Consider the following 27,591-nt stretch of genomic DNA (forward strand, 5'->3'; position numbering starts at 1 on the left):
GCCTGCTCATTAGAATCACCTGGGGATATCTTTAAAATCTCAGGCCACACACCAGGCCAATTAAACCCAATATCTGAAGGTGGGGCATAGGCGTCAGCATTTTTTGAGCTCTCCAGGTGTTTCCAATTTGCAGACAAATTTGGGAACGGCTGTAGTTTGGCTTACTGATATTTCATAATAACATTTGCCCATCCACCTGTCTTTACCCGAGATGGAACCAGGATGCCTCATGAGCGAATGAAAGCCAGATAACTAAGGTGCACATTTTTCTGTCCCATCTCGTGGCTCGCATCTAAATCTCTTCAAATCTCTTCAAGGGGAGAGGAATGGGAGGGAGTCCTGACCCCTACTGCCTGCGCACAGCTGTTAAGGTTTAAGGAGACCCTTAGGCATATATAAGGAGGGCTGACACTTCCACCTGCGGCGACTGCTGGGCCTGCCAGAGGAGAAGCCGAGAGCCGGGAAACCCAGCCCTTCCGGGGCGCTGGGCTCGGGACAGAGGCCGAAGACGCGCCGGGAGGGAAGACCGGCAGCTGGATCGTCCCCCGGGGCCGTACAACGGCCTGGCCCGCGCGGCTCGGGTGGGCGCTGCCTGTGTGCGCGCTTTGCCCTCGCCCGCCCTCCCCGCTGCGACCCCAGCCTAGGGCAGGAGCAGAGCCCAGGCGCAGTGGCCCGGGGCGAGGAGAGCCCTCCCCGCCGCCCGCCGCCATGGAGTCATGGCCGCCTGGCGGCTCTGGGCCCGCGGGGGCCGGGCCTCGCCTGCGCGGCTTGCGCGGCGCCGACCTGGCGGCCTCGGCCTCCTTGCTGAGCGGGGCCGGGGCCGAAGCCGGGTGCAGCGCGCCGGCCGTGGCTGCCGTTTTGCCGGCGGGGGGAAGCGGGGAGAGGATGGGCGTCCCCACCCCGAAGCAGTTCTGCCCCATCCTGGAGAGGCCGCTCATCAGCTACACCCTGCAGGCCCTGGAGAGGTAATGCGGCGTCAAGCGCGCCTTGGGGTCCCCGGCCCCCTGCTCCCCGCCCTCAAGCCCAGGGCAGCCCGCGAGCGGCACCTGCTCCAGTAGCTGTGCTCGCGCTGGCACCCGCTCTCGGCGGATGGCGGGGCCGGACTCCACCCGCTCGGTCATTCCAGTTCGGGCTCCATTCCCGCTAGCACTTCACGGAAGGGGAGCTCTGGCCCTTTAACAGACGGGCGCGGAGCCTGGGGCTGCCCCGCCGGGACTGGGGCTTCCCCACGGAGCCCTTTACTGCTCCAGGCGCCGGCCTGTGGAGCTGCCCTCAAGACTGACTGGGTTAGCGCGGGGGACGTTTAGTTCCAACCCCGGGGCCTGTGGGGACTAATGGGAAGCTGGTTTAGGAGTCTCCCTGTCCCTGTCCCATATTCTGTCTCACGCTCATTCTTCACTCTCAGCGGCTATCTCCGCGCATGCGTGGGTGATGAGTTGCAAATTAGATTTAAATCTAGTTGCAAACTAGATTTTACTTGCCAATATAGTTTTATGGGCCTTTGGTCATTCTTTTTATCAACTATTAACAAATATTAACTGAGTATCTGATATGAGACATACTGTGCTAATTACTAGGTACTGAAGGTGGACCGAGAAGCAGGATTTAATCCAAACCTTTCCGTGGTGGAAACGGATTTAAGGGCGCTAACTACATGCTGTATCTTCGAAAACGGACTAGCTGGGGAAATGGAGGGAAAAGGAATGGGAAAGGAGGACCAGGGGAGTAGTAGTGAGGATCGAAGGAGGTGAAAAGGAAGGGTATGTTATTTTAGCTTGTTTTTAGCCGTGTGTAATGGCTGGAGGGATGGGAAGCGGGGGGAGTACAAAGGTCCACATAGGTGTTGTTATGGTGTTTAAATTTATAGAAGCCAGTGTGGAGCTGTGGGAATATGTTTTCACGTGATGAACCATTTGCTTTAGGCGGCTTTAATGAAGACGAAGCTAATGAGGTTCTAGTCAAAGGACAGTAGCATGTTATCCGGAAAACAGACCCCTACCTCCCACGCTTTCACACACCCCAGAAGCCAAGGGCCCCAGTTGCTTTGCATATGGTAGTTTTTCCAGATGACACTATTCAGAAAGTAAGTGGAAGTGTGAAGACCCATAATCACCTTTGATTCGGAGGCTGGTGGTTACATGTGAAACTCATACAAACATTGAAAGCGTTCCAGGTGCTTCTTTCGCTTCTGTAGTTTTCCATTTCTCTGAGTAGTTGATTCATGCTCCTCCAATATTCCAGTGTCACAGATATTGTGACAACGTAGCTCATTTATGCAGGTAATATTAGGGGACACAATAGAGCTCGGCTAGCAGGATCTTTATCTATTAAGCATTTAGATGTAAGGGAGTGCAGACGTTTCTACGTTGAGTTTCCTTCGTATGGAGAAAAACGCCACAAAACTTCTGTATTTGCAGTTTTACCTCTTCTGAGGCAGCAGGAGATAGGTGGATATTAAAAAATATCAGCTTTAAAGTACAAGAATGTTCTGGAAAGGCCTTGTTGATGTAAAATAAGATGGAACACTTCTGCTGTTTTTACTTAATTTGATCACACTAGTAATAAAATCCTAATAGCAGTAGTAACTAATCAAAACCTCCATTTTGAAATACTTCCGGGATCATTCTTTGTAAACTATTAGAATGCCTGAAGAATTTATGGAATATGGTTATTTTGGAGTATGTCTCAGGAAATCCTTGGAATCCTTGTATCACAGGGATGTATATATGGGTGCTTCTTAGCCATTTGCCAAATGAAAGCCCTTCTATTGGTAAAAGATGAGCTCAGTAGACTGCTGATCGTTCTCCTAGAGTGTGGTGCTAAACGGCCTAGATCATTTCATCCTGAAAGATAAATTATGGAAGTTCCTGTCTTTTGGAACTGAGAGTCAATGTAAAGAACTAAAGAGGATTTAGAAGGAGGTTACCCCTGAAGTTTGGCCCCAAAATGGGATAGGGAAATGCAAAAAAACATGACTAGTTTGGTTTTCAGTTAATGCCATGTAAACATTTATTTCTACTCATTGACTTACCTACCCAAAGCAAGTAAAAATGTATAGCCATACAAAGGAAACATGAAAGCAAAAGGAGGTGGGGCAGATAAGAGAACAATAAAGCTCTAGAAGAAAGGAGGTAGAGAAGTGGTAACCAGTCAGTTTTAACAGGCTCAAACCTGTTAAAGCCTTGAGGTAGAAGAGCTGTGAAGGAAGCAAGTTGATTGCAGTCATAGAACCTTGGAAAGGCTCAGGAGTTAAAAGTACCAATTAAGGTAGGGTAGACAGAGAACAACTGTCTACAGCTGTAAAGGCAACTGGTTGAAACCTTCAAAAAAAAAAAAAAAAAAAAAAAACAGGCTCCCAGATCCCTGTCAGAACACTGAGGGCTTAGCCTCAGGCTCAGAACCAGCACAGCCAATGGCAGAGTGAAGTGCTCCATGGCCATAGAGAAATTAAGAGCCACATTGTCATTTTCGAATGAGATCCTTAGCACTTAAGGTAGACTCAAGGAAGTACTTTACTTTTCAAACGTGCTACGCATTAAAGCACCTGTCTTTGCATAACTGAGAAGTTGGAGGAGACATTGAGAGGTTTGTCTTGTGAATTGTCTGGGACTTCATATTGTTTTTCTGCTTCAGTTGAAATTGGAAAAATACACATTTTTCTAGTTTAGCCACGGTTTACTTGTGTGCCATTGAAATTTCTTAAACTAATTCTCAGATGAAATGAGATTTAAAAGAATCTCTGAACCCACAAATCTTTTTTTTTTTTTTTTTGCGGTACGCGGGCCTCTCACTGTTGTGGCCTTTCCCGTTGCGGGGCACAGGCTCCGGACGCGCAGGCTCAGCGGCCATGGCTCACGGGCCCAGCCGCTCTGCGGCATGTGGGATCTTCCTGGACTAGGGCACGAACCCGTGTCCCCTGCATCGGCAGGCGGACTCTCAACCACTGCACCACCAGGGAAGCCCGAACCCTCAAATCTTAAACATGTTGGCTAAAGGCTTTCACTGGATCAATGGAGGCTCAAAGTCCATCTGAACTAGTTGTGTGTGTGTGTGTGTATATATTACAATTAGCTTTTATATGTGTAGAAGAATATATATGTTTATAAGTTCACAAAGTATATTGAGTTTATGCACCTTGTTCAGATCTGTGCATTACAGGCGTTATACTAAAAGGATCAAGTGTAACTAATTTGTAGGTTGTAGTAAGAACAAAGTTCTTCAGAAGTTGACTGAAAACATTTCTAAGAGTTTTAAAGTTTCATTTTGGCCTTTTAAGGGGAATTAAAATATAAATTGAACCACAGATTATAACTTGAAGAGAACTTTGATTTTTCTTATTTTGTTAACAAGGAACTGAGGTCAAGGGTATTAATCCTTCTCATAAAGATTTGTGACCTGAGTTTGCAAAAGGAAGCGTTGTTCTAAGAAGTCATGTGGCAGTGGTATTATTGGCAGGGGCATAAAGCTCTGACAGTTCGGTTGTAAGATCTACTCGCAGTTGATCAACTGATATCTAAATTTTACAGGTTAAAAAAAAATGTATTCCCAGGTCTGAAATAGGAAGTAAAAATTCCTGCTGGCAGTCTAATTTCTGGCTTCAAATATCTAGGGAAAGTAAGTGTTATTAAGGAGAGCTGGTTAACCTGGAATAGCTAAATAGACTCAAATGACAACTACAGTGAAAGCAAGTCAGAGAGGCACACTTTGGTCATGCTTATTCAGACCCCTGGTGGCTGTGGACTAGGTGGGAATTTCCCTGACAGTAGATTTGAACGAAGTCAGGCACAGCCCTCTCCATAGCTCATGAGGTTTCTTGAGTTCTTGAGGACACTGCTTAAGATGTTTCTTGATAAGGTTTCATGCTCATCAAAACCTGTTATTATAAATTGGCTTCCCATAGAAATCTTTTATAGGAAGAAAATATGCTGTTGCATTGGTAAAGAACTTTGTGGACGTTGTGATAGTAATGTGTATCGTTGTATATTAATACGTTGGCATTCATGTTTCAGAGCCTTTTTAGTTTGGTTAATGTGAGTTAGGCTCCTCGAGTCTGATAAATCCAGATGAAAAATTCATTTTGTCAATTTGTATGTTCTGGAAACCATGGATTTTGTGATTGAGACTGGGTGGCTTTCTTATTACTTGGAAAATCGATGAAAGTCCATTTTTAGTAACTGTTAAAGACTCCATGGTGTTTTTCAATGGATTAAATTCTGGCTTATTTGATCTTCTGAAAGTTTTCTTTTAATATTTTTTGTGTACTTAAAAAAATTGTTCTGTCCTACTGTGTTTCTGAAAACCACTGCAAATTCTGTTAGAACAAGAGAATAGAAAGCATAAATGTTAATCCAAATGAGCAATACTGATTGCTTGAATTAAGCTGAAAGTAGGAATAGAGTAGGGAAGACAGGAGAAATATTTAGAAGATAGGAATTGGCAATTTTTAGTGATTAATTATACTAAGGATTCAGAAAAAGAGATGAATTTAGGATGCTTTTGAGTGATTGCTCAGATATATGAATTTGACTTAAACATTTTGTCTGGATGCTTCATTAATAAAAGGGTTAAGTCTGAGTCAAGGGAAGGAAGAGGCCTGTATTGTAGAAGAAATAGAGTGGGACTGTGTTTTGCACAGGTCAGATGATTGGAGATTTCAGTTCCCATTGGCCCCCCTGTGGCTACTGTGAGACAAGAGAGAAGACCAAGACTGGTAGTCTGGGCTTGACCAGTGGGAGCCTTCATGGGCCATAGTAAAGAGCCTTGACATTGTCAAGGCGGTCAGGAGCCAGCCCCTTCACACCAATTTGGTATTTTCCTTCTAAAATATCAGGGTGTTTATGGAGAAGGAGGAATCTATAAATTATGGCCACAGTACAATCCTGAGGCCTAATTTCCATGACAACTGTCATGTCAGTGAGCCACAGCTGTCACTGTCCCTTGGAGCCAAACTTCTGCAGCCTGGGTGAGAGCACTTAAGGAGTGTTAACAGGGCCTGATTTTTCCATCTGTTTTTATTTATTTTAAATATTTATTTATTTGGCTGTGCCAGATCTGTACTTGTGGTATGCGGGATCTAGTTTCCTGACTAGGGATCGAACCCAGGCCCCCTGCATTGGGAGTGTGGAGTCTTAACCGCTGGACCACCAGGGAAGTCCCTGCATCTGTTTTTTAAAAACATTTGTTTAAATCTACTTTCAACTGATCTTGTTGAACTGTCTGAGCACAATATACCTGTAAGTAATATTTATTTTTAAAATATAATACACATATTAATAGAAATATATTTAAATATAATAAATCTTAAAATATTCTGGGAGAAGATTACATCTGAGATACTGTATTTTTTCCTCAAAATGTCGGTAGGTGTAATGGAGCTTGAGGTTAGGTTTGTATTTGCCTATGGAATGTGCTAGGAAGAAAATACTCAGCACTTGATAAAATCCAGCTACAGGGAGTTCAGTGTGGCCTTGCCTTCAGCTAAGGAGGTCGACCAGATTCATTTATTCAGCAAATATTTGATCACTAGGCACTGTGTGAGGTACTTAAGGCCTTTCTTAGTGCCATGATTCTACATATTAAATTTTAATACTGTAAAAGGCTTTTAATTCTATAACTAGAAAAGTATGTGAATAAATCCTTTGAAACACAAACAGTACTTATAAAGGCTTGCAAGTGCTGGATGTATGCTTGGTTGCTGAACAAAATAGCATAACAAGCCCATTATCCCTTAAGAGTTGTGTAAAACAGCTTTCCGAACTTTTTTATTGTGACCTGTTATAAGAATTAGATTTTGCTCATGACTCAGTGACACATACTTAACTACATCCAACATATTTGGAAGAGAATTTCATGAAAACAATCTGTCCTTACTACTTGGTATGCGTTCGAATTTTACTATTGTATTAATTTTATTGACTCAAAACTGTTAATCTTAACTTACAAAATTGATTTGATGATACTCTAATGGGTCCTGAAATCTGCAGTTTGAGAAACACTTGTTTAAAACATTTTTCTATTTAGAGCCTCATAAAATTGTTTCAGAAGTCTTAGGCCACGAGTATATCTGTCTAATCTATATCTACTTTTTTGGACTGCTTTCTGTTTGTTGGAACATAGGTAATCATTTTATAGATATTTTAAGGCATTCCAGTAAAATTGGGATTGACTTTTGAGAGTTCATTAACTCAGATGTTTGAATGACTACTGTCAAGCAATGTCCTGTCTTTCTCCATCTTCATTATTCTATATTTTAAATTAACATTTAATTTCATGTAATTTTGGTCAAAAAAGCAACATGTCTTTAAAAGTTGCTTTTAGCTTTTTTTTTCCTGATAGAATAGACTATGGAAAGTAAAAGGTGATAGCTTAGGGCACACGTTAAGCTCTTGCCTTAGAAAAAAATCCTGTCCACTGATATAGTTGAACATGTACTTAAAACTTCTCTATTTAAAAAAACAAACAGTGTGATGTCCTATTAATAAACTAAATAGATTTGATTACTTTTAAACTTTTCTATAAACTCAAGAGCATGTTTTATTCCTAATTGTTTAAGCTTCCTCTTATCTATTCATTGATTCATTTAACAGATACTTCTTGATACATAGTCTGTGAGGTCAAGAATTCTGCTGGTGTTTGTTATTGGATTACCAGTGACTAGTATAATGTCTGGCAAATGACAGATGCTTACTGGATGTTTTCTGAATGACTAAATGAACACATAAATGAAGGAATACTTATTCTTAAATTGTAAGAAATAAACTTGACCATTTTTTGACCACAAATGCAGCATTATTGTTCAAAATAAATGAATTGCTGGGGACATGACGATCCAGACGTGATTTTTTTTTTTTCTCTCATGGATTTTTTGACCTCAGTGTTAGTGCTTTTACAGAGGTTTATAGTGTGAGCTCCAAAGTCATACTGGGGTATACCCAGGTCCCTTCATTTCCTAGCTGTATAATTGTGGGCAGGTCACTGCCTCTGTGCCATCTGTGAAATGGAGATAATAGGGATTTCTTTCGGAGCTGATGTGACTATTAAGTGAAATATTACAGACACATGCTCCAAACAGTACATGGCACTTAGCCAACAATTAATACATCTTAGTTGCTATTGCTACTATTAATATTACTGAAAGCTTAGTATGTGCCAAGTCCTGGGATATAGTCTTTGCTTTCTGTGAGTTGGCAGCCTAGTGAGGGAGGTAAAATTGAAACAGTACAATGCTTGATAAGACTCTAGCGGTAAGAGTACTCTGGGAGCTGAGAGCAGAGATGCCTCACCCAGACTGTCAAGGAAAGCTTGCTGGAGGAAGCCACATCTGAACTGACAGCTAAGAACAGTAGGACTCAGCCAGGTGTGGGTGGGGGCGGAGGAATGATGAGGATGGGGGATAATGTTGAGAGGCAGAGGAAGCAGCATAAGCGGAGACCTGGATGTGAGACAATGTGGCGGTCAGAGAAAGAGGGGTGTGGCAGAGACCATGTGGTGCAGGGAGAAGAAGGCTGAGATCAGGTCTTGAAGTGTCCTGCTCAAGAGCCAGCAGGGGATGGCCTAAGGTTTACATTTGAGCGAAGTCATCTAGAAGTGGTAAGAGTGGATTGTGTTGATTAAGTGAGGAGGAGGAGACGAGCTAAGAGGCCATTGCAGAAATAATGGGAGAGATGGCTGCCTGGGTCACAGCTGTGCCAGGGGAGACAGAACCTTGGGAAACCTTACATCTAGCGGGCACTGAGGAACTGTCACTTGATAAAGACTTGGTTAAGCACAGTATAAGTTTTAAACCATGTAAATAGAGTAAGTTCTAGCAGTGTTAAATTTGCAGTGATAGAAGTGGGGGATGGATGGATTACAAAGCAACCTACACTTAGTCATATTCCAGAATCCTCCTCATTGCCTATTCACATAACTACATATTTTTTGGTCTGGTATTCTGTGAGTGGTGTTGCTTTGCTTTGCTTACGATTAAAATTCCCCCAAGGTGTCTGACAAAACATAAGTAATCCCAGTCATCCTTGGAGCCTTAGAATCTAGAAATCAGAGTAAAGAGTCAAACTCATTGAAACAAAACAATCAGCAAACAATATATTGCAGAGGGAAGTCATTTTCACTGATTTTCACTCTCTCTTCAGGTTGATGAGCAGAGCTTTCTGTTTTCATAATCCTTCAAACTATGCTATGTTGTAAGATCCTGGTAGATGAGACAGACAAATCATTTATTGATAAAGCAAGTAATTATCGAGTACCTACTAAGCATAAAGCAATGGGCAAAACTGCTATTTCCTTGCTATCATGGAGCTTACATTCTAGAGGATGGAATGTTGTATTTTGATGAAAAATGGTAAAAATATTTTAAAGTATTTTTTGGCATCAGATGGCAGTATAGGAAGATAAAGTACGATGTATTTGTGTATCAGATCCTTCTGATGTTTCCCATATGAGATAGTATAGAGTGTGAGGATTACATGAGTTAAAACATGACTAATGCTTAAGACTTACTAAGTTAATCGATGTTAGCTATTTCATATTAAGTGATAAATTATTTATTTTGCCAGTTTTTCTTACTGACTCAGGAGGATTATTACCTCTAACTCAGGAAGATTACCATCTCTTAAATCTCATCCACAAGCACCATCTGATAGACAGGCTACCATCATTGTCTCGCTCGGACTTCAGCAGCAGCTTCCTACCTGGTCTATCCGCATGCTTTCTCTACCCAATCTATTCTCCATCTTGCACCAGAGTAAAGTTTATGCTCTAAAATTAGAAGCTGCAATCACTCCTGTAAACATTTCCATGGAACTAAGTGGCTTAAAGCAACATACATTCTTAAACTTTTCGATGTCAGAAGTCAAAAAATCGGTTTCACTAGGCTAAAATAAAGGTGTTAGCAGTGCTGTGTTCCTTTTGGAGGCTCTTGGGACAATCCATTTACTTGACAGATGGCAATCCATTTACTCTCTCAGGTTCTGGAGGTCACCTGCATTCTGGGACTTTTGGTCCTGTGTCATAATGAGTGCTGCATTTGTTACCACATCTTCTCCCTCACTCACTTGCTTTTCTTTCACTGTTAAGGACTCTTGTGATTATATTGGACCCACCCAGATAGCCCAGGATGATCTCCAACTCAAGATCCTTAACTTAATTACATATAGAAAATTCTTTTGATAAGTAGGTTTACATATTCACAAGTTTTGGGAATTAGGTGATGGACATCATTTGGGGGTTATTATTCTGCCTATCACAGTTCCCATTATGTCATTGAACAGCATAGAATACTGGGGGAGGTAAGTATTAATTTGAGTGTAAATGTCCTGCATAAAGCTTTTCTCTAGATTCCTATTTTTTAAGATTAAAGACTAGAACCCCTAATATGGCCTTGGAGATCTCCATAGCCTAGCCCAGCCCATCACTTGTCTGGTCCTCCAGCCTCTTCATGGGCTCTTCTCTGTGCTTAAAGAACTCTCCTCCATTTCATCCTAGTTTCTCAGAACCTTGCTACGGCCTCTGCTTAAACCATCCCTCTCTCTCTCCCTCCAAATCCTTTTGCCTATTTTCCTGCCTCTTGCCACTTGAAGAGAAAACTCTGCTTCTTTAGGGAGCATTATCTTGGCCTTCTCTGTGCTGGTCAAATATTGTGCTGCATGCAATCCTGGAGCCTGGACCTCTCCTTCACAGCACTTTATTGCAGCTTGCAATTGTTGGTGTTCTTTTTTTTACCTGTAAGCTCTATGAAAGCAGTAACTATTTCCATTGTATACTCAATTCTGATCATTTATTCAGTGCTCAATAAATATTTGTTAGAGGAATGGACTTAAAATGAAAGGATTGTGTGCCCTGAAGTTTTGGTTGTGTGCATCAGTGTAGTGCTGTTGTAGCCACAGGCAGAATGGGGTTTTGGGTTATAGGAAGGGTTTGTTCAATAGCAGAAGGTAGGAGATGGTTAATTGTTGAGTGAAGCAACCCAGTGTTTTTCATTTATCGCTAGTTAATTTCATTATTCAGTAATTTTCAGACCCTTCTTTCATCTCTTTAAAAGTGAGTACAAGACTTAACTGTCTAGCATGAACATGTAGCATCTCAGAGGCTAAGAATGCCATTAAATTTTAAAGTGAGGGCCTCCCTGGTGGCGCAGTGGTTGAGAGTCTGCCTGCCGATGCAGGGGACGCGGGTTCATGCCCCGGTCTGGGAGGATCCCACATGCCGCGGAGCGGCTGGGCCCGTGAGCCATGGCCGCTGAGCCTGCGCGTCCGGAGCCTGTGCTCCGCAACGGGAGAGGCCACAACAGTGAGAGGCCCGTGTAACGCAAAAAAAATAAATAAATAAAATAAAATAAAATAAAAATTTTAAAGTGGCCTTTAATCAGAGTTGATATCATGGGCCAGAGGCAGTTTTCCTGGCTTGGGCCCGTCAGCTGAGGAACTTTGAGTGTATAATCATGTTAGCCTCTGTTAACACTGGTCTTCAAGAGAATTCTGCTCAACTTTACTGCAGCCACTGCCACTCAGCGCTGTGGACTGTTAGCATTTGTATGTCAGTAGGTCTAAGAAAGTGTTTCAGAACAGAAGAATTGCTTTGTTTTGTATCTGACTCAACAGATGGATTCCTTTAATTTTATATTTCATTAAAATATGAGTTTTCTCTTTTATTTGAGCCTGATTTATACTTATACAAACTTAATTAGCATAATTTCCCTATTTAAGCTAAAACATTTCACCTTGATGTAGGCAAAGTTTAGTTCAGCTATCCAGCTTTGTTGCCAAATCAATGGATTTCTTGAAAGAGACAGAACTTGTGGAATTCAAAAGTGCTTTGGGTTGTTCCTATTTAATGGAGAGAATTATTTGGGGAAAAAAAGCAATTTAAAAGCATAATCTTAAATTTTTTCTCTCGGTCTACTGATGAATATGCTAATTATTTAAATTTAAATTAAGAGATCTGTGATACATATCTATACCTAACCTATGCTTTGTAATGTAGGTACTTTCACACTATGTATTGAAAAATACTACTTATATTTATATTCATGTTTCTATAGTATGAAAAATTCAAATTCTTAATCAACCCCTTTACTAGACATGATTAAAAATGCATAACATTGGCTTAGTTAATAGCTTTCCGTTTTTAATGTCCCTATGAAGATGTATTAGTAGTAATTAGTAACTCAGTTTTGTTACTAGCTTAACTTTAGTTGTTTAAGAATCAATTGATACGAAATGTGTGCATACTTTCCTTATAGAGTATCTTGGATAAAGGACATTGTTGTGGCAGTAACTGGAGAGAACATGGAAGCAATGAAGTGTATTATTCAGAGGTACCAGCATAAAGGCATCTCTCTGGTTGAATCTGGAGTGACACGCCACAGGTCAATTTTCAATGGACTAAAAGCACTGGCAGAGGATCAGCCCAACTGTAGACTCTCAAAGCCAGAAGTAGTGATTATCCATGATGCTGTGAGACCATTTGTTGAGGAAGATGTCCTCCTTAAAGTTGTCACAGCTGCCAAGGAACATGGGGTAAGTATTGAAATACTTCTGAGAATGGATAAAAGGGGCAAACGCTATAGCACATATTCATTTGCTAGATTTTGATGGAATTATATTCAATATTTAAATGTCAAGTTAATTAAAATGGGAAAGATGACATAAGACGTTATGCTAATTTGTTTTAGGAAGTTTATATTATTATAGATCGTGAGACTGTTCTGGAATTTCTTTTGCTAGGTAGTCATTTATCATAATGTAATATGAGCTATTTGGAGAAGAATGCAATAATGTCATTAGAGTATGGATATGAATGGATGGACCTTAGCTGCATATTTAATTTCATTCCTTTACCTAAAAATGCCTAAGAGGGACTTCCCTGACAGTCCAGTGGTTGGGGCTCCGTGCCTCCAGTGCAGGGGGTGCAGGTTCGATCCCTGGTCGGGGAACTAGGATCCCACATGCTGCGGCATGACAAAAAATAAAAAAGCCTAAGAATCTTGTAAGAGTCTAGGAGCTATGTGACTTAAAGCAAAAAAAACCCCAAACAGACCTGGCTCATTTCACCCAATTTTTGTTTTAATTTTTTAGAAGTGGTTTATTTTTTAGCACAAACAGCCAGACAAGATTTTCACACCCCTTAAAGTGAATAATCTTAGGATGAAGAATTCTGGGTTCACTTCTCTTTCACCAAAATAAACACAGGATAGCAAAAGATCTATTGTAATCTTTGGAACATATTTGTTTTTTTAAAAATTACTGAGTAAAATCCTGTAAATGACATCATAGATACTAAACTTAAGTTTGCAGTCTAAATTTGAGACTTAGTGAAAATTTATGGCCCAGACTTAGTATAGTGTAATAGAAATAGGCTATAGAGTTGGACAGACTGAGGCCCAATTCTGTTTTTCTAATTATTAGTAGTATAATATGTTCAACTTTCTCAACTTCTTTGAGCTTATTTTCCTTTCAAAAATATAGATGCTGACTTGTAAGGTTGCTTTTAGGATTGGAAATTGTATATATGTTAACTACATAGTAAAGTGCTAAGCATTTAAAGTGGTATTACTGTAAGAATAATTATATCTCAGATAATATTTTCCTTCAAAGATTGTAGACCAATGGAAGGAGTCATCTAAGCCTTCCTAGCCATCTGGGTGGCCAGGAAGTTATGAAATACTCAACTGGGAAAGATAGCCTGATTTCTATTTAGTTATCTATATGTATTTGGATTTTCATGTTCAGGAAATTGCTCCTAATTTCATCTTTCTACAACATGAATTTCTTTTACATTTAGACCTATGTAAGAATTCCACAGGTAAAATGAAACATTTTTCTTATTTTTAATATAACTTCTAAGTGGTATTTTGATGTAGTGAAAATTATGGCTCAGGAACATTAGTGACCACAAAACTTTCTCCCGGCTCCTGTGTTTTTTGTGACCTCTTCCTCTTTTCCAGGCTCCTAGATTGTGGAAGAGACAATTTGGCCAGGTGCAGGGGTGATGAGGAGGAATAAAACAAGAAAGGATTTATAACTTTTAAGAATTTGAGTAAAACTTTACAAGTTTGAAAGTTCTTAGGGAAGACTATATAATTTGGGCAGTTAGAAAGTCTAAGGCATGCCACAGTACAAATAAATTATCGCTCTTTGCCTATGTTACCTTTTCGGAAAATAACACTTAAAACTCATTGTGAAAATCAAACATTCGGGTTTTTTGAGTATTCAGAGAATTTCTAAGATTGTTTATAAAGTGATTCTTTTGGTAGTATGTCTGAAAGGCAAAAGATTAATTTGCACCAATTAATATGCTGAGAATATCATTTAACAGGTGACTAATAAAACATAAACATGTATAGCAGTTCGGTGGTTTTTTGTTAGTTGCAGATTTGTCAGAATTGCTTTTAGACTCTAATTTTCTTAAGTTGTTAATCAGAATATAATTTGTAAGATTCAGTCTCATTATGCCTTCTAAATAAAACAAATTATGTTTTAATTAAATCTGAAACTTTCCAAATACATTGAAAAGCTGGTTTAAAGCAAAATCTTTACAACTAATTTAAGAAAACTTCAGAAATTTGGGGTCTAAGAAATACTGCCTTGTTTTTGATGGTGTTAAGGGATAATTTTCATAAGTATAAAATCATTATTTCATGCAGTTATAAGGAGCATGTTAAGGAGTTTATTGCCCTCATTAATGAGGGAACCAGACAAATGTTACAATTGAGAGAACAAATTTATATGGAATAAAGGAATGTTGAAATTAATTCACAAATAGACAAAACTTTTTTTCCCCACGGGTCGAGGGGTGCCAGTTGAACCTTCACTGGGCAGAATCTATTGGCAAGTTTACAGGCAAGGATGATTTTCCATTTACTATCAGTTATCTATAATTTTTGAGAGTTGTAAAAGAGCTCAAGGGCAATGAAAAGCTGGTTTCTGCTAATCAGGAAGGGTTTGCTCTAAACACTACAGTTTTCAATTGGGGACACTTATTTTGCTTATTCTCATTTCCTTAGAATGTTGAGGATAGTGACCCAGTAGCCTCAGGAAATTTAGGCACTACTTTCTGCCACCTCTCCTACCCTGTTCTAAATTTTAATCCTAAAAACAAAAACACAACTAGTTGAGATGCACTACTAGTAGTTGAAGTTCTTGAATTGGTGGGAAGTATTGGCATCGTTTTAGCCTCAGGTCAAATCGCAGAAAACTGGTCTGAATTAAATTCTATAAAGAAAATAGTGAAGATTTTTGCTTAGAGCTACCAGACAATTGTTTGCCTGGGAGTCCTTTGAACTCATCCTCCTTTGTTATTTTAAATTGTGTTTTATAGACTCTCAACTGATTGTCCTGTTTTCTTACCTCTTTTCAAACCCTACCCAAAAAGGTCCCTTTCAGATAAATCATTTTCTGAATAAATGAGACACTGTGACAGCCCCCTGGTGGGTATGCAGGCTTAAGATAATGGTGATATTTTAACTTACATTACATTTTGGTTAAAAATCCAAATTAATGATGATGTACTACTTCAAGACACTAAGATGCCCCAGAATTAAGGCTGACATTAGGTTGTCTGCATATAGGGGCTCAAAATGTTGCTAGAACCCCAGTTCTTTTCTCTGTGTATGCTCCATTCTTGGGTTCCACAGAGGCAAGATGACTTCAGTAGGGCAGCTTTTATCATTTCTTTTACTTTTGCTTTTCATTTATTTTCTTTTACTTTTATTTCTTATTTCTTTTACTTTTGGTAGGGTTGGTCAGAGTATGAAATTCTAAGTGTACAGTTATTTTTTCCCCAGTACCTTGAAAATATATTATGCCATTGTCTCCTGACTTTAATATACCTTTTTTTTTTTTTTTTTGCGGTACGCGGGCTTCTCACTGCTGTGGCCTCTCCCGTTGCGGAGCACAGGCTCCGGACGCGCAGGCTCAGCGGCCATGGCTCACGGGCCCAGCCGCTCCGCGGCATGTGGGATCTTCCCAGACCGGGGCACGAACCCACGTCCCCTGCATCGGCAGGCGGACTCGCAACCACTGCGCCACTAGGGAAGCCCTTAATATACCTTTGAGAAGTCTACTAACCAGTCTAATTGTATCCCTTGAAAGTAATCTGCCTTTTCTGTCTGGTTGCATGTAAGAATTTTTCAGGTTTTGTGCAGTGTCTCTGGTATTTCAATATATGAATCTTTTTCCCCTTGCTTTGGATTTTTTGTCCTTTATGAATTTTATGGTTTTTTAAAATCAATTCTAAAAAATCCTAAGGGATTATCTTATTGAACATTGACCTTGTCCCATTTCCCAACTGACAGCTTTTTTTCTTCTTTATCTGTATGCATCTATATATGATAAACCTTATCCTGTCCTCATGTCTCAACTTTAATATTTTCTACTTGTTCTCGTGGACTGCCTCATGGGTAATTTCAGTTTTCTATTTCATTCTTTAGTTCTAATCTTTTGCTTAAGGAGTTTTACAATTGTAATAATTATCAATTTCTAGGAGTTCTGATTGGTCTTTTTCTATTTTGCTTTTCTGTTTTGTCTTTCAATATTTAAACATTTTATACATTGTAGCTAATAGTAATTCTTGGTAGTTTAATTCTCCAGCTCTTCAATTCTGTTCACTTTTGCTCATGATGATTGGTGTCCTCCTTTGCAATTTGGATTGTAAGCCCATGTTTGGCAGGACTCGATCAGCAGGAATCCTCTGGGCATGGGATGAAGGTATGTTTCTGAAACATGAATTTGTGTTCCCTCTGCCAGGGATCCCAAGGGCTTTTCCAACCTGCAGCAACTTTTGTCAATTCTTGGGTTGAAGTTTTGTAGATCCTATGGTGGTGTTAAAACAAATTTCTAACACACGTATAAAGTATAGATGATCATTACCACTTCTCAGAGAAGACTACTGCCACCCCCAGCTCACCCTCCTGCCCACCCCGCCCCAAATCCCAAGCCAGGACAGACAATTTTGCTTTGTCTTTCCTCACTGAGGGCACTTTTTTCTAGTCTACTCTTTAAATGAGTATATAGCTTCTCATGGATCTTTGAGGGCTACAGTTCTAACCAACCAAGTAGCACAGGCTCAAGATCTAATTCCTCATTCCTTCTCATTTGTTAAAACTAAAGCCTCTTGTTAACCCAAAGGTCTCTGCCATCTTACTTCCTTGGTTTCTGGCTATCATGTTAGTTCTAGGGAGTTTTCTTGAGAGTCATACTTTTAAAGTTCTTTTTTAAAAAAGGTACTTTTAAAAGTTACTTTTAAAAGCTGTTTATGAATTTTTCTGCATTTAAAAAAATTGTAATAGGCTTTTCCAAGGTATATGGTCTGCCATATTGCAAAATAGGAGTCCTTTACAAGTATGAAGTACTTGTATATTTCTGCATAATTATAAGTCAAGAGATGTAGTTATAAGGACATTGTTATAAGGGATATGTTGGAGCACTGAAAAATAAAGATGTAAGGAGAATCCTTTTTAGAAGGATTAATAAGCTATTGCATATACTCTAAGAACTGCCAGTAAAATCTCATTTTTAGTTCATGCTATCAGTAGAGCAACCTCCTAAAGACTTGCTCCTGAGGGGAAGACGTTTAGTTTAGTTACTTGCATATGTTTCTTTCCTGAGCTTTCTGTTTTTGCATCTCTAATGAAGTTTTATCATCTTCTCCCTAATCAACTTCTTACAGTAACAGGTTATATTTATTGCTTCTGCTTCTTCATCTCCAATTCATTGCTCAATGCATTGCAATCAATCTGGCCTCTTTCCCTTCTGACTATTCTGCCTAAAAATCACCTGTAACTTTCCAATTCCCAATTAAATACATTTTTAGTCTTTTGTATAACAAGGAGTTTGACTGGCTTTTGTCCCTGGTTCCTTGCAGGGAGAATAAATCCTTGAAATTTGTCAAGGGTCTTCATTTTTCATGAGCCCATTGGATCTCATTTGAGCTTATGCTAATAAGATGAGATGACTCAGGATAGGGGCTGGTTACCAGCAAGACCAATGGAGCTTTGAACCAGCTGGATTTTTGGGGTGAGAGATATGGTGCTGGAGACTGAACTCAGTCACATGCTCAAAGGTTTAATTAATCATGCTTACGAAGTGAAATCCCAATAAACTCTGGACACTGAAGCACAGTGGGGAGCTACTTGGTTGGTGAACAATGAGGTGCTGAAAACATGCTGCTCCCTGATTGCTTGGGGGGAGGGCACCATAGAAGCTCTGTGTTCTGGTCTCCCCCCAGATCTCACCACATGTGTCTCTTCATTTATTTATGTAGTCTGATTTGTATCCTTTGTCATAAATAGGTAATGTAAGTAATCATAATCATATAATCATAATGTGATAAGCATTTTTCCTGAGCTCTGAGTCATTCTAGTGAATTACTGAACTTGAATAGAGGTTGTGGGAACCTCTTGAATTTGGAGTCAGTTGGTCAAAAGTGTTGGTGGCCTGGGGAACCCCACTTCTCTCTGGTGTCTGAAGTAACGGCAGTCTGGTTATGAACCATGGGTTTATGCTAACTCTAGGTGGCTGACATCAGAATTGAGTTTTAGAGTACACCAGTGTGTATAGAGTGCCTTAAATTTGACAGTGTTAACTAGCTCTTCCTTGGAACTCTTGCCCCTACCTTGGCTTCTGTGACTTTATTCACTCCTCTTACTTTTTTGACCACTCACTTTTCAGATACTTCTTCCCATCCTTTAAATAAGGTTCCTTTAACTATTATTATCACCAAACAAAGTATTTCTGAGCAATCTAAATCATGCCCACAATACTTAATATTGTTTAAATCTACATACCATAAAACGCACTTCTGGGGAATGTGCAATGAGTGTTTACACCTGTAAAGATTCTTGTAATCACCACCACAGGTAGGACACAGAACTGTTCTAACACTCTGAAGAATTTCCTCCTGTTGCCCTTAGTATTCAGACCCTTGTTCCTCTAACCCCTGTCAACCACTGATGTGTTCTCCGTTCCTGTTTTTTTGTCTTTTCCAGAATCCATAAATTGAATCATACAACATGTAACTTTTTGAGACTATTATTTCACTGGGCGCAACACATTTGTATGCACCTATTTTAACTCCCACTGACACACTGTCCCAAATCTCTCTTATTCTCAGGCTTCTCACTTCTGAATTCCAGACCTGCTGTGTTCAACTTCCAGCTAGATAGAACCACTTAAATTTGCCTTTTTCAGTGTCTCTGGAATCATGTGCAGATTGGAATTCATTAATCCTCCCTGATATCTTTCCTTGAATTTCATCCATAGGTAAGAGGGAACCACTGATTTTTGAGGAGGGAATAATAAGACTTGAATTCTACAAAGATGACTGTCTGCCTTGTTTGGTAGGTTGACTAAAGGAAGAGTTTGAGGGAAGTGAAATTAGTTTGGGCTCTACAGTAATGATGCAGCTGAGTGATGATGAACCCTATTTAAGCCAAATGAAATGGAGAGGGAAGTAGATAGTACTAAAATGTTCAGGGCACTGGACTGCCTGGACTTGAGTAACGGTGTGGTATGTGAGCCATAGGAAATAAGGGACATGTATTTTGTGTGCTTTTAATTTTTCTTTTCCCTGAGGTAGTCCTCATCTCTTCTCTTTAAATCCCTGTGTTCCTGCCCTCCCCACCCTTGCCTCCAAGTTTCTGTGAAATTAGGGTTTAGGCACTGATTTTTTGCTTGCCACATCTTTGCAGACCTATTTATGGAAATGGCATTTGCCTAAGGGTTATGACTGCCTGGGACCTTTTCCGCACTGGTTCATGATTTATCTTATCTTTTCACATAAAAGAAGGTCTCCTATACTTCCTGTATTGCATTTTTGCAATGTGTAAAACAGGGACTTTTTGTATCTGAAAGCAGGCTCCAGGCCTTTGTTTCTTCCTATATTTGAGTATCAGCTTGGCACAAGTTTTCTCAACGTTGGCATGATAGACCTTTTGAGTAAGATAATTCTTTTTTCTTGGGGGGGGGGGCTATCCCATGTGCTATAGCGTAGTTAGCAGCCTTAGTTTTTGTTGGAAAATTGTTAATCTGAAGAGAAACAGTGGAATTTATATAATGAGAAATTTTGACATGGGGTGTGTGTGGCATCTCGTAGGACTGTGCAACATGACTATTTAGCAATGATGAACAGCGCTTTAGAAATTCTGCTGAAGTTAATGTGTGTGTATGCATCAAGAATATACTTTAACTACGCAGTTTTATAACTTTATGCAATGTATTCTGGACTGTTTTTTTTAATTTTTAAGTTTTAAATTTTTATTTCATATTGGAATGTAGTTGATTTACAATGTTGTGTTAATTTCAGGTGTATAGCAAAGTGATTCAGTTATACATATACATATATCTATTTTTCAGATTCTTTTCCCATATAGGTTATTACAGAGTAGTGAGTAGAGTTCCCTGTGCTATACAGTAGGTCCTTGTTGATTATCTATTTTCTATACAATAGTGTGTATCTCAACCTCATAATTTATCCCTCCTCCCTGCCGACGTTTCCCCTTTGGTAACCATAAGTTTGTTTTCTGTTTCAGTTTTGTAAATAAGCTCATTTGTATCATTTTTTTAGATTCCACATATAAGTGATATCATATATTTGTCTTTCTCTGTCTGACTTCACTTAGTATGATAATCTCTAGGTCCATCCATGTTGCTGCAAATGGCATTATTTCATTCTTTTGTATGGCTGAGTAATATTCCATTGTATATATGTACCACATCTTCTTTATCCATTCATCTGTTGATGGACATTTAAGTTGCTTCCATGTCTTCGCTATTGTAAATAGTGCTGCAAAGAACATTGGGGTGTGTGTATCTTTTCGAATTATGGTTTTCTCCAGATATATGCCCAGGAGTGGGATTGCTGGATCATATGGTAGCTCTGTTTTTGTTTTTTAAGGAACTTCTACACTGTTTTCCGTAGTGGTACAACCATAGGTGTGTGAGTTTATTTCTGGTCTTTCTATCCTGTTCCATTGATCTATTATTTCTGTTTTTGTGCCAGTACCATACTGTTGTGATTATTGTAGCTTTATAGTTTAGTCTGAAGTAGCTAATTCCTCCAGCTCTGTCCTTCTTTCTCATGATTGCTTTGGCTATTCAGAGTCTTTTGTGTTTCCATACAAATTTTAAGATTTTTTTTGTTCTAGATCTGCAAAAAATCCCATTGGTAATTAGATAGGGATTGCAGTGAATCTGTAGATTGCTTTGAGTAGCATAGTAATTTTGACAGCATTGATTCTTCCAATCCAAGAACATGGCATATCTTTCCATCTCTTTGTGACATCTTTGATTTCTTTCATCAGTATCTTACAGTTTTCAGAGTGAGCTCATTAATGAATTCAGTAAAGTTGCAGGATACAAAATTAATACACAGAAATCTATTGCATTTCTATACACTAACAATGAAAGATCAGAAAGAGAAATTAAGGAAACAATTCCATTTACCATTGCATCAAAAAGAATAAAATACCTAGGAGTGGATTGTTTTAAAATAGAGATGAAAAAATCACTTAACAGATATTTGACTCTGTATTTGGAAATTTGACATAAAGTAGAATTGACCATGGCTAGTAATCGCTTGATCTCTGGGTGGTTGTGGTCATGATGATCCACACTGAAGGTCAGAGTTCAGTCCTGGGTGGGGGTCAGGTAATAAGCTCTCCTGGGCCAAGTGGATCCTTTGTTATCTACTCAAGAGAAAGTTTGGTATTGACTTAAGTCCTATGTCTAAAGAATGAGTGAGGTCTGGAAGAAAACAGTGAGTTCTGATTATTTCTTGGGAAATGTTGACAAAAGTTTAAATTAAGTCCAGGGCAGGTGGTGAACTACTTATTCCCTGACTGCCATGGTCTGAGGTGAAACTTGATCTGTTTCTGATGCTAGAGAAGCTGCTTTGTGAAAGGCTTTTGTTTTGCTTAATTACCTGAAACTATCTGCCTTTGCAAATCTGTTCAATTAATTACTTTAAAATGAAGTTTGAAAGGGTAGATTAAGGAAAGATGAGTATACCTAGGAATTAAAGTTTAGTACATATCCAAGTTTATCTCTGATCATATTAGGTTTCAGATAAATGGTATTACTCTAATTGTCCAGAATTAAAGTTTAGTGTACAGCGGGGGCTCCTCATGCCTTTGTGCTGCATATTCAGGTTTAGGGATACTTTGTAGTGATAGCACAGTTTGGACAGGTTTTTCTAAAACCTATATTTCTAGACTGAATAAACTATAGATTCTTTCCTCATAAAAGGAGATGGGAAATATTCTACTATAAAAATGTGAAATAGTCAAAATCTCATAATTGGCAATGATTAGCTTTGAAGACATTATTCTGTAAACATTTATTAAGTAGTCTCTGAATAAAGATAACTCAGCTAACTGAAATTGTAATTACCTAGTCAGAGGATTTCTGTTGTAGTGTCATAATTAGCTTGAATGCAGATGCCTGAGGAGGGATGCATGTTAGTACCTGCTGTGTTGATGGATGATAAGCATTGTTCAATTTTGCTTTTAAAAGTAAACAGTAGAGGTGGGGTTCTTTATTCGTATTGTATGATTTGTATCTATGATGTTTTCCATGCATTGATATATGGAAATATTTGATAGATTACCCTGAGAGGCACCTAATCACTGGTGCTGAGCTGTTAAGCTTCCATTCAGAGCTCATTATGCTAATTCCCATGGAAACAGTGTGTTTGGTAACTTGGGAATTACATTTTATAAAACAAACTTCTCAGATAGCTGTATTTTAGAGGCAACTCACTTTGTCCATACTTGGACAGCAGAGTTATTTTCACTTGTGACTCTTTTCTTCGGCTTTTTGTGTAGTGAGACTTAGGAAGCTGGTAGCCACCTTGTGCTTTCAATTGTCTTTATGTTGTGTTACTTTCCAACTGATGTTTTAGCTTCCATAGGAAAGAACCTAGTAATTTCTGCAATATACTAATCCTATAATGACATCTCAAAAATGAATGATCTCTGCTCTTGAAGTTAGTTTTCAGTAATCAAAATGAGGGTCCATAAATACACATCTTAGAAATTCTCTTTTTAAAAATACCAAAAACAGAGAACTTCAGACACTTGCAGATCTACCACATGGTATAATAAATAGGACATTACTGGTCACTGTGAAACACTGTCCCTGCCTTGATCTTGCTTACTCCTCCCAGGTGGATAAACATTATTTTGAACTTTGTTTTCTTGCCCTTGTCTTCAGTTTTGTAGCGTGTATCCCTAAAGAACATACTTGTTAGATTTTATTTTTTTGTTGAGGTATAATTCACATGTTCGTATGATTTTTAACTGTTTTGTATATATATTTTTTGTCCAGTGTATTGGGGGAAATGTATTCACATTAATCTGTGCATCTATAATGCCTTCATGATCACTACTTCATATGTCACAATTTGTCTGTTTACAGTTAGTGGACATTTGTTTTTAGTTTATGCTAATATGAACATTGCTAGCATGAACAGTGCTACTCATATCTTCTGGTGCACATGTGCAAGGATTTCTCTAGTCAAGATGTGTCCATGTTACCAGCCTTACCAGATGATGCTGAATTATTTTCTAGATTTGTATCAAGTTACAGTCACCAATAGTGTATTAACAACAGTTTGTTGCCCCACATTCTCGCCATCAGTTGACACTGTTAGACTTATTTTTTTTCTAATCCAGATAGTGGAAAGTGCTTTCTCTTTGTGGTTTAAATTGGCACGTTATAAGTAGGTTGGGTATTCTTCATATATTTATGGGCTTTATGTGTTCTCATTGAATTGCACATGTAAATCTTTTGCCCCTGTTTCTAGTTCTCAAATAACCACTGGTTTGTTGGGGTTATTCTGGAAATGAATACTTTGCAAAGTATATGCTTTGTAACTATTATCTCCCTTTTAAAAATTTCTTTTTAAAATACTGTTTTGTGATGAGCAAGCATTTTAATTTCAATATAGCCAAAATTACTAATGTCTTTATGGCTCTTGATTTGTGTGGGATCTGAGAGAGTGAATATGGGTGCCTTGGGTTCAGATTGTGGCAGTAGAAACAATGAAAAGTGGGCAGCTTTGGGATATTTTGAAGCTGATGTTTTGCTGATGGTTTGGATAGGAAATATGAGAGGAGGAGAAGTCAATGACCTTCAGTGTTTTTGGTAAGAACGACTAAAAGAATAGAGTAGACGTTTATGTAGATGGGAACATCTGTAGAGGAGCCAGTTAGGGGTGTGTGGTATAGGTGAAACCAGAACTTGGATATTTATAGTCTGGTTGTGTGTTTTGATCTGAATGGAGATGTTTAATAGGTATTCGGATGTACAACTCCAGATTTAAGGAGAAATATCTGGGCTGGATTTATAGATTTGCGAAGCCTCGTATAAGATAGTATTTGAAACTATGGGACTTGAAGAGGTCACCTATGGAATGAATGTAGCTAGGGAAGTCTGAGGTCCGAGTTCTGGAAATGCTTTCCATTTAGAAGGAGGATATAAGGATCTAGGATTTAAAGTGTGAGAAGATGAGAGAGTTTGCTTGGTGATAATGGTTTCTGAAAACCAAGCGAACAAATGTCCTCAAGAAGATAAAGAGCTATCCATTGGATTTAGCAATGTGAGGGTCATTGTGAGCTTGAAAAATTTATTTTGTGGAGTTGTGGAGGTAAAATCCTAATAAAAGTAGACTACAGAGCACACGGGAGGAGAGAAAAATTACAGATAAGGAATAGTATAGTAGGGACAATTGTTTGAAAGAGTCTTATTTTAAACTGGTACTAACTGGCAGATGTATGATCAATGGAAGACTGACTTAATGATGGGAGATGTCACAAAATGCATGTACTCTAATGGAGACAATTCAGTAAAAGAATACAAAATTGAGGCAGGACAGAAGACTATTGCTATAGAGACCTACATGAGAAGCAATGGATGCCAGTAACTTTGTGGAGATGTTGGATCTTAGAAAAGAGGTAGGAAATTTTTTGTAGTTCTTAGAAAGTTTTGCACTTACTGTGTATATTTAAATATATTGCACTTTTGTTAAATATATTCCTAAGGATTCTTTTTGAAGTTACTATAAATGAATTACTTTCGGATTGTTCCTTGCAAATATATAGAAATACAGTTAACTTTTATATATTAATCTTGTCCTCTGCATTCTTGCTAAACTAGTTTATTAGTTCTAATAGTATTTTTAGTGGATTCATTAGAATTATCTATGTATAAGATTGTGTCATCTGCAAGTGAAGATAGTTTACTTTTCTTGGATGCCTTTATTAGATGTTCCTGCATAACTGCCCTGACAAGAACTTCCAGTGCTTTTATTAAAAGTGGCAACAGTGGACATCCTTGTTCCTGATGTTGAAGGGAAAACATTAAGTCATCACACCATTAAGTATGATGTCAGCTGTGGATTTTTTTGTAGATGCCCTTGATCAGATTGAGCAAGTTCTCTTCTGTTAGTTTGTTGCATGCTTTTTTCATGAAGTGTTGGATATTGTCAGATACTTTTTCTGAGTCTATTGAGATGTTCATGTGTTTCTGTCACTTATTCTATTAATATGGTGTATTACATTGATTTTTTTTGGTATGTTAAATTAATTTTGCTTTCTTGGGATAAATCCCACTTGGTCATGGTGCACAATACTACTTACATGTTGCCAAATTTGGTTTGTTATCTTGAAGATTTTTGTGTTTATATCTTTCAGGAGTATTGATCTGTAGTTTGGTTTTTTTGTAATGTCTCTGGTTTTGGTAATATTGGTCTTAAAGAGTGAGTTGGGAAGTGTTCCCTCCTATTTTTTTTTGAAATAGTGTGAGGAACTGGTATTGAAAAAAATAGTTTCATTATAATTAACCAGTGAAGCCATCTGGGCCTGGGCTTTTCTTTGTGGGAAATTAAAAAATGCCTCATTTTCCTAAAGGTCTATTCAGATTTTCTATCTTTGAATTAGTTTTGGTTGTGTCTTTCTAGGAAAATGTAATTTTATCTGTTACCTAATTTGTTAAAATACGCTTGCAGTTTTCTTACTCCTTATTTCTATAAGGTTAGTGGAAATGTCACCACTTTCATTCCTGATATTACTTATTTGAGTCTTATAAACCTTTAGCTAAACTAGAAAAAAAAACTGTTTAATTTTTTTCAAAGAACCAACTTTTGGTTTTGGTTTTTCTCTATTCTATTTTCTGCTCTTATGTTTATTATTATGCCTGCATTAGCTTAAGTCTTTCTCTTTTTTCAGTAGCTTGAGGTGGAAGGTTAGGGTTTTGATTTTGAAAATGTCCTTTTATATATACACAATTACAGCTATAAATCTCTCTTAGGACTGCTTTAGCTGCTTTCTCAAGTTACTTTACATTGTGTATGTTACTGATCTCAAAGTATCTTTTCCATAGTGATTTCTTCTTGGATTCATTTAGTAGTGTGTTGTTCAATTGCTATATTTTTTTTGTTTTGTTTTTTGCTATTTTAAGTTTATTTTTGGCTGCGTTTTGGGTCTTCATTGCTGTGCATGGGCTCTCTCTAGTTGCGGCAAACGGGGACTACTCTTAGCTGTGGTGTGCGGGCTTCTCATTGCGGTGGCCTCTCTTATTGTGGAGCACGGGCTCTAGGCATGCAGGCTTCAGTAGTTGTGGCCTATGGGCTCAGTAGTTGTGGCCTGTGGGCTCAGTAGTTGTGGCTCACAGGCTGTAGAGCGCAGGCTCAGTAGTTGTGGTGCACGGGCTTAGTTGACCCGAGGCATGTGGGATCCTCCCGGACAAGGGCTGGAAACCATGTCCCTTGCATTGGCAGGTGGTTTCTTAACCACTGCACCACCAGGGAAGCCCAACTGCTATGTTCTTAATTCTCACATTTCTTTTTGTTTCTCTAAAACATTTTTTGAGGTATAATTGACATACAACATACTGGATTCAGATGTACAACATGTTTCAACATTTGTATATATTGAGAAATTACCACAATAAGTCTGTATCTGTCACCATAAATAGTTACAGAATTTCTTCTGAAGAGACTTAAGATCTAGTCTCTCAGCAACTTTCAAATATGCAATATAGTATTAACTATATTATATCCCCATGACGTATTTCATAACTGGAAGTTTGTACCTTTTAACTTCCTTCACACATTTTACCCACATCCCCCATCAAGCTGTTCTCTGTATCTATGAGCAATTTCTGTCCTTTGTTTTGTTTAAGTTCCACGTAAGTGGGATCATACAGTATTTGTCTTTCTGATTAATTTCACTTAGCATAATGACCTTGAGGTCTTCACATGTCCTGAAGATGGCCATTTAGGTTTCCATGTCTTGGCTATTGTAAATAATGCTGCAGTGAATATGGGGGTGGGTATCTTTGAGTTCGTGTTTTTGTTTGCTTCAGATAAATAACCAGAAGTAGAATCTCTGCATCATTTTGTAGCTCTATCTTTAACTTTCTGAGGAACCTCCATACTGTTATGCATAGTGGCTGCACCACTGTTTTCTAATTTCACTCTTAAGATCAGAGAACATACTTAGTATGACTTTAATTCTTTAAAATTTATTGTGTCTTGTTTTATGGCCAAACATATGGTCTGATCTGGAGAACTCTCCATGTGCACTTGAGGAGAACATAG

The 27,591-nt window shown here is 38.7% G+C and overlaps 1 protein-coding gene across 3 annotated transcripts in view; it reads left to right on the plus strand.

Annotated features, from left to right (window-relative positions):
• Positions 1 to 708: 708 nt before the first annotated feature.
• The window catches only part of CRPPA (CDP-L-ribitol pyrophosphorylase A), a gene marked incomplete at both ends in the record, with an annotated part of 299,741 nt that continues 272,858 nt past the window's right edge, over positions 709 to 27,591 (plus strand). For all 3 annotated transcript variants that reach the window (XM_079711014.1, XM_079711015.1, XM_079711016.1), the window contains 2 exons: positions 709 to 965; positions 12,239 to 12,515. In XM_079711014.1, the coding sequence (XP_079567140.1) occupies positions 709 to 965; positions 12,239 to 12,515 (534 nt within the window). The remainder of the gene's footprint in view (positions 966 to 12,238; positions 12,516 to 27,591) is intronic.

This window comes from Hyperoodon ampullatus (genome assembly GCF_949752795.1).
Source record: "Hyperoodon ampullatus genome assembly, chromosome: 9".
NCBI lineage: Eukaryota > Metazoa > Chordata > Mammalia > Artiodactyla > Ziphiidae > Hyperoodon > Hyperoodon ampullatus.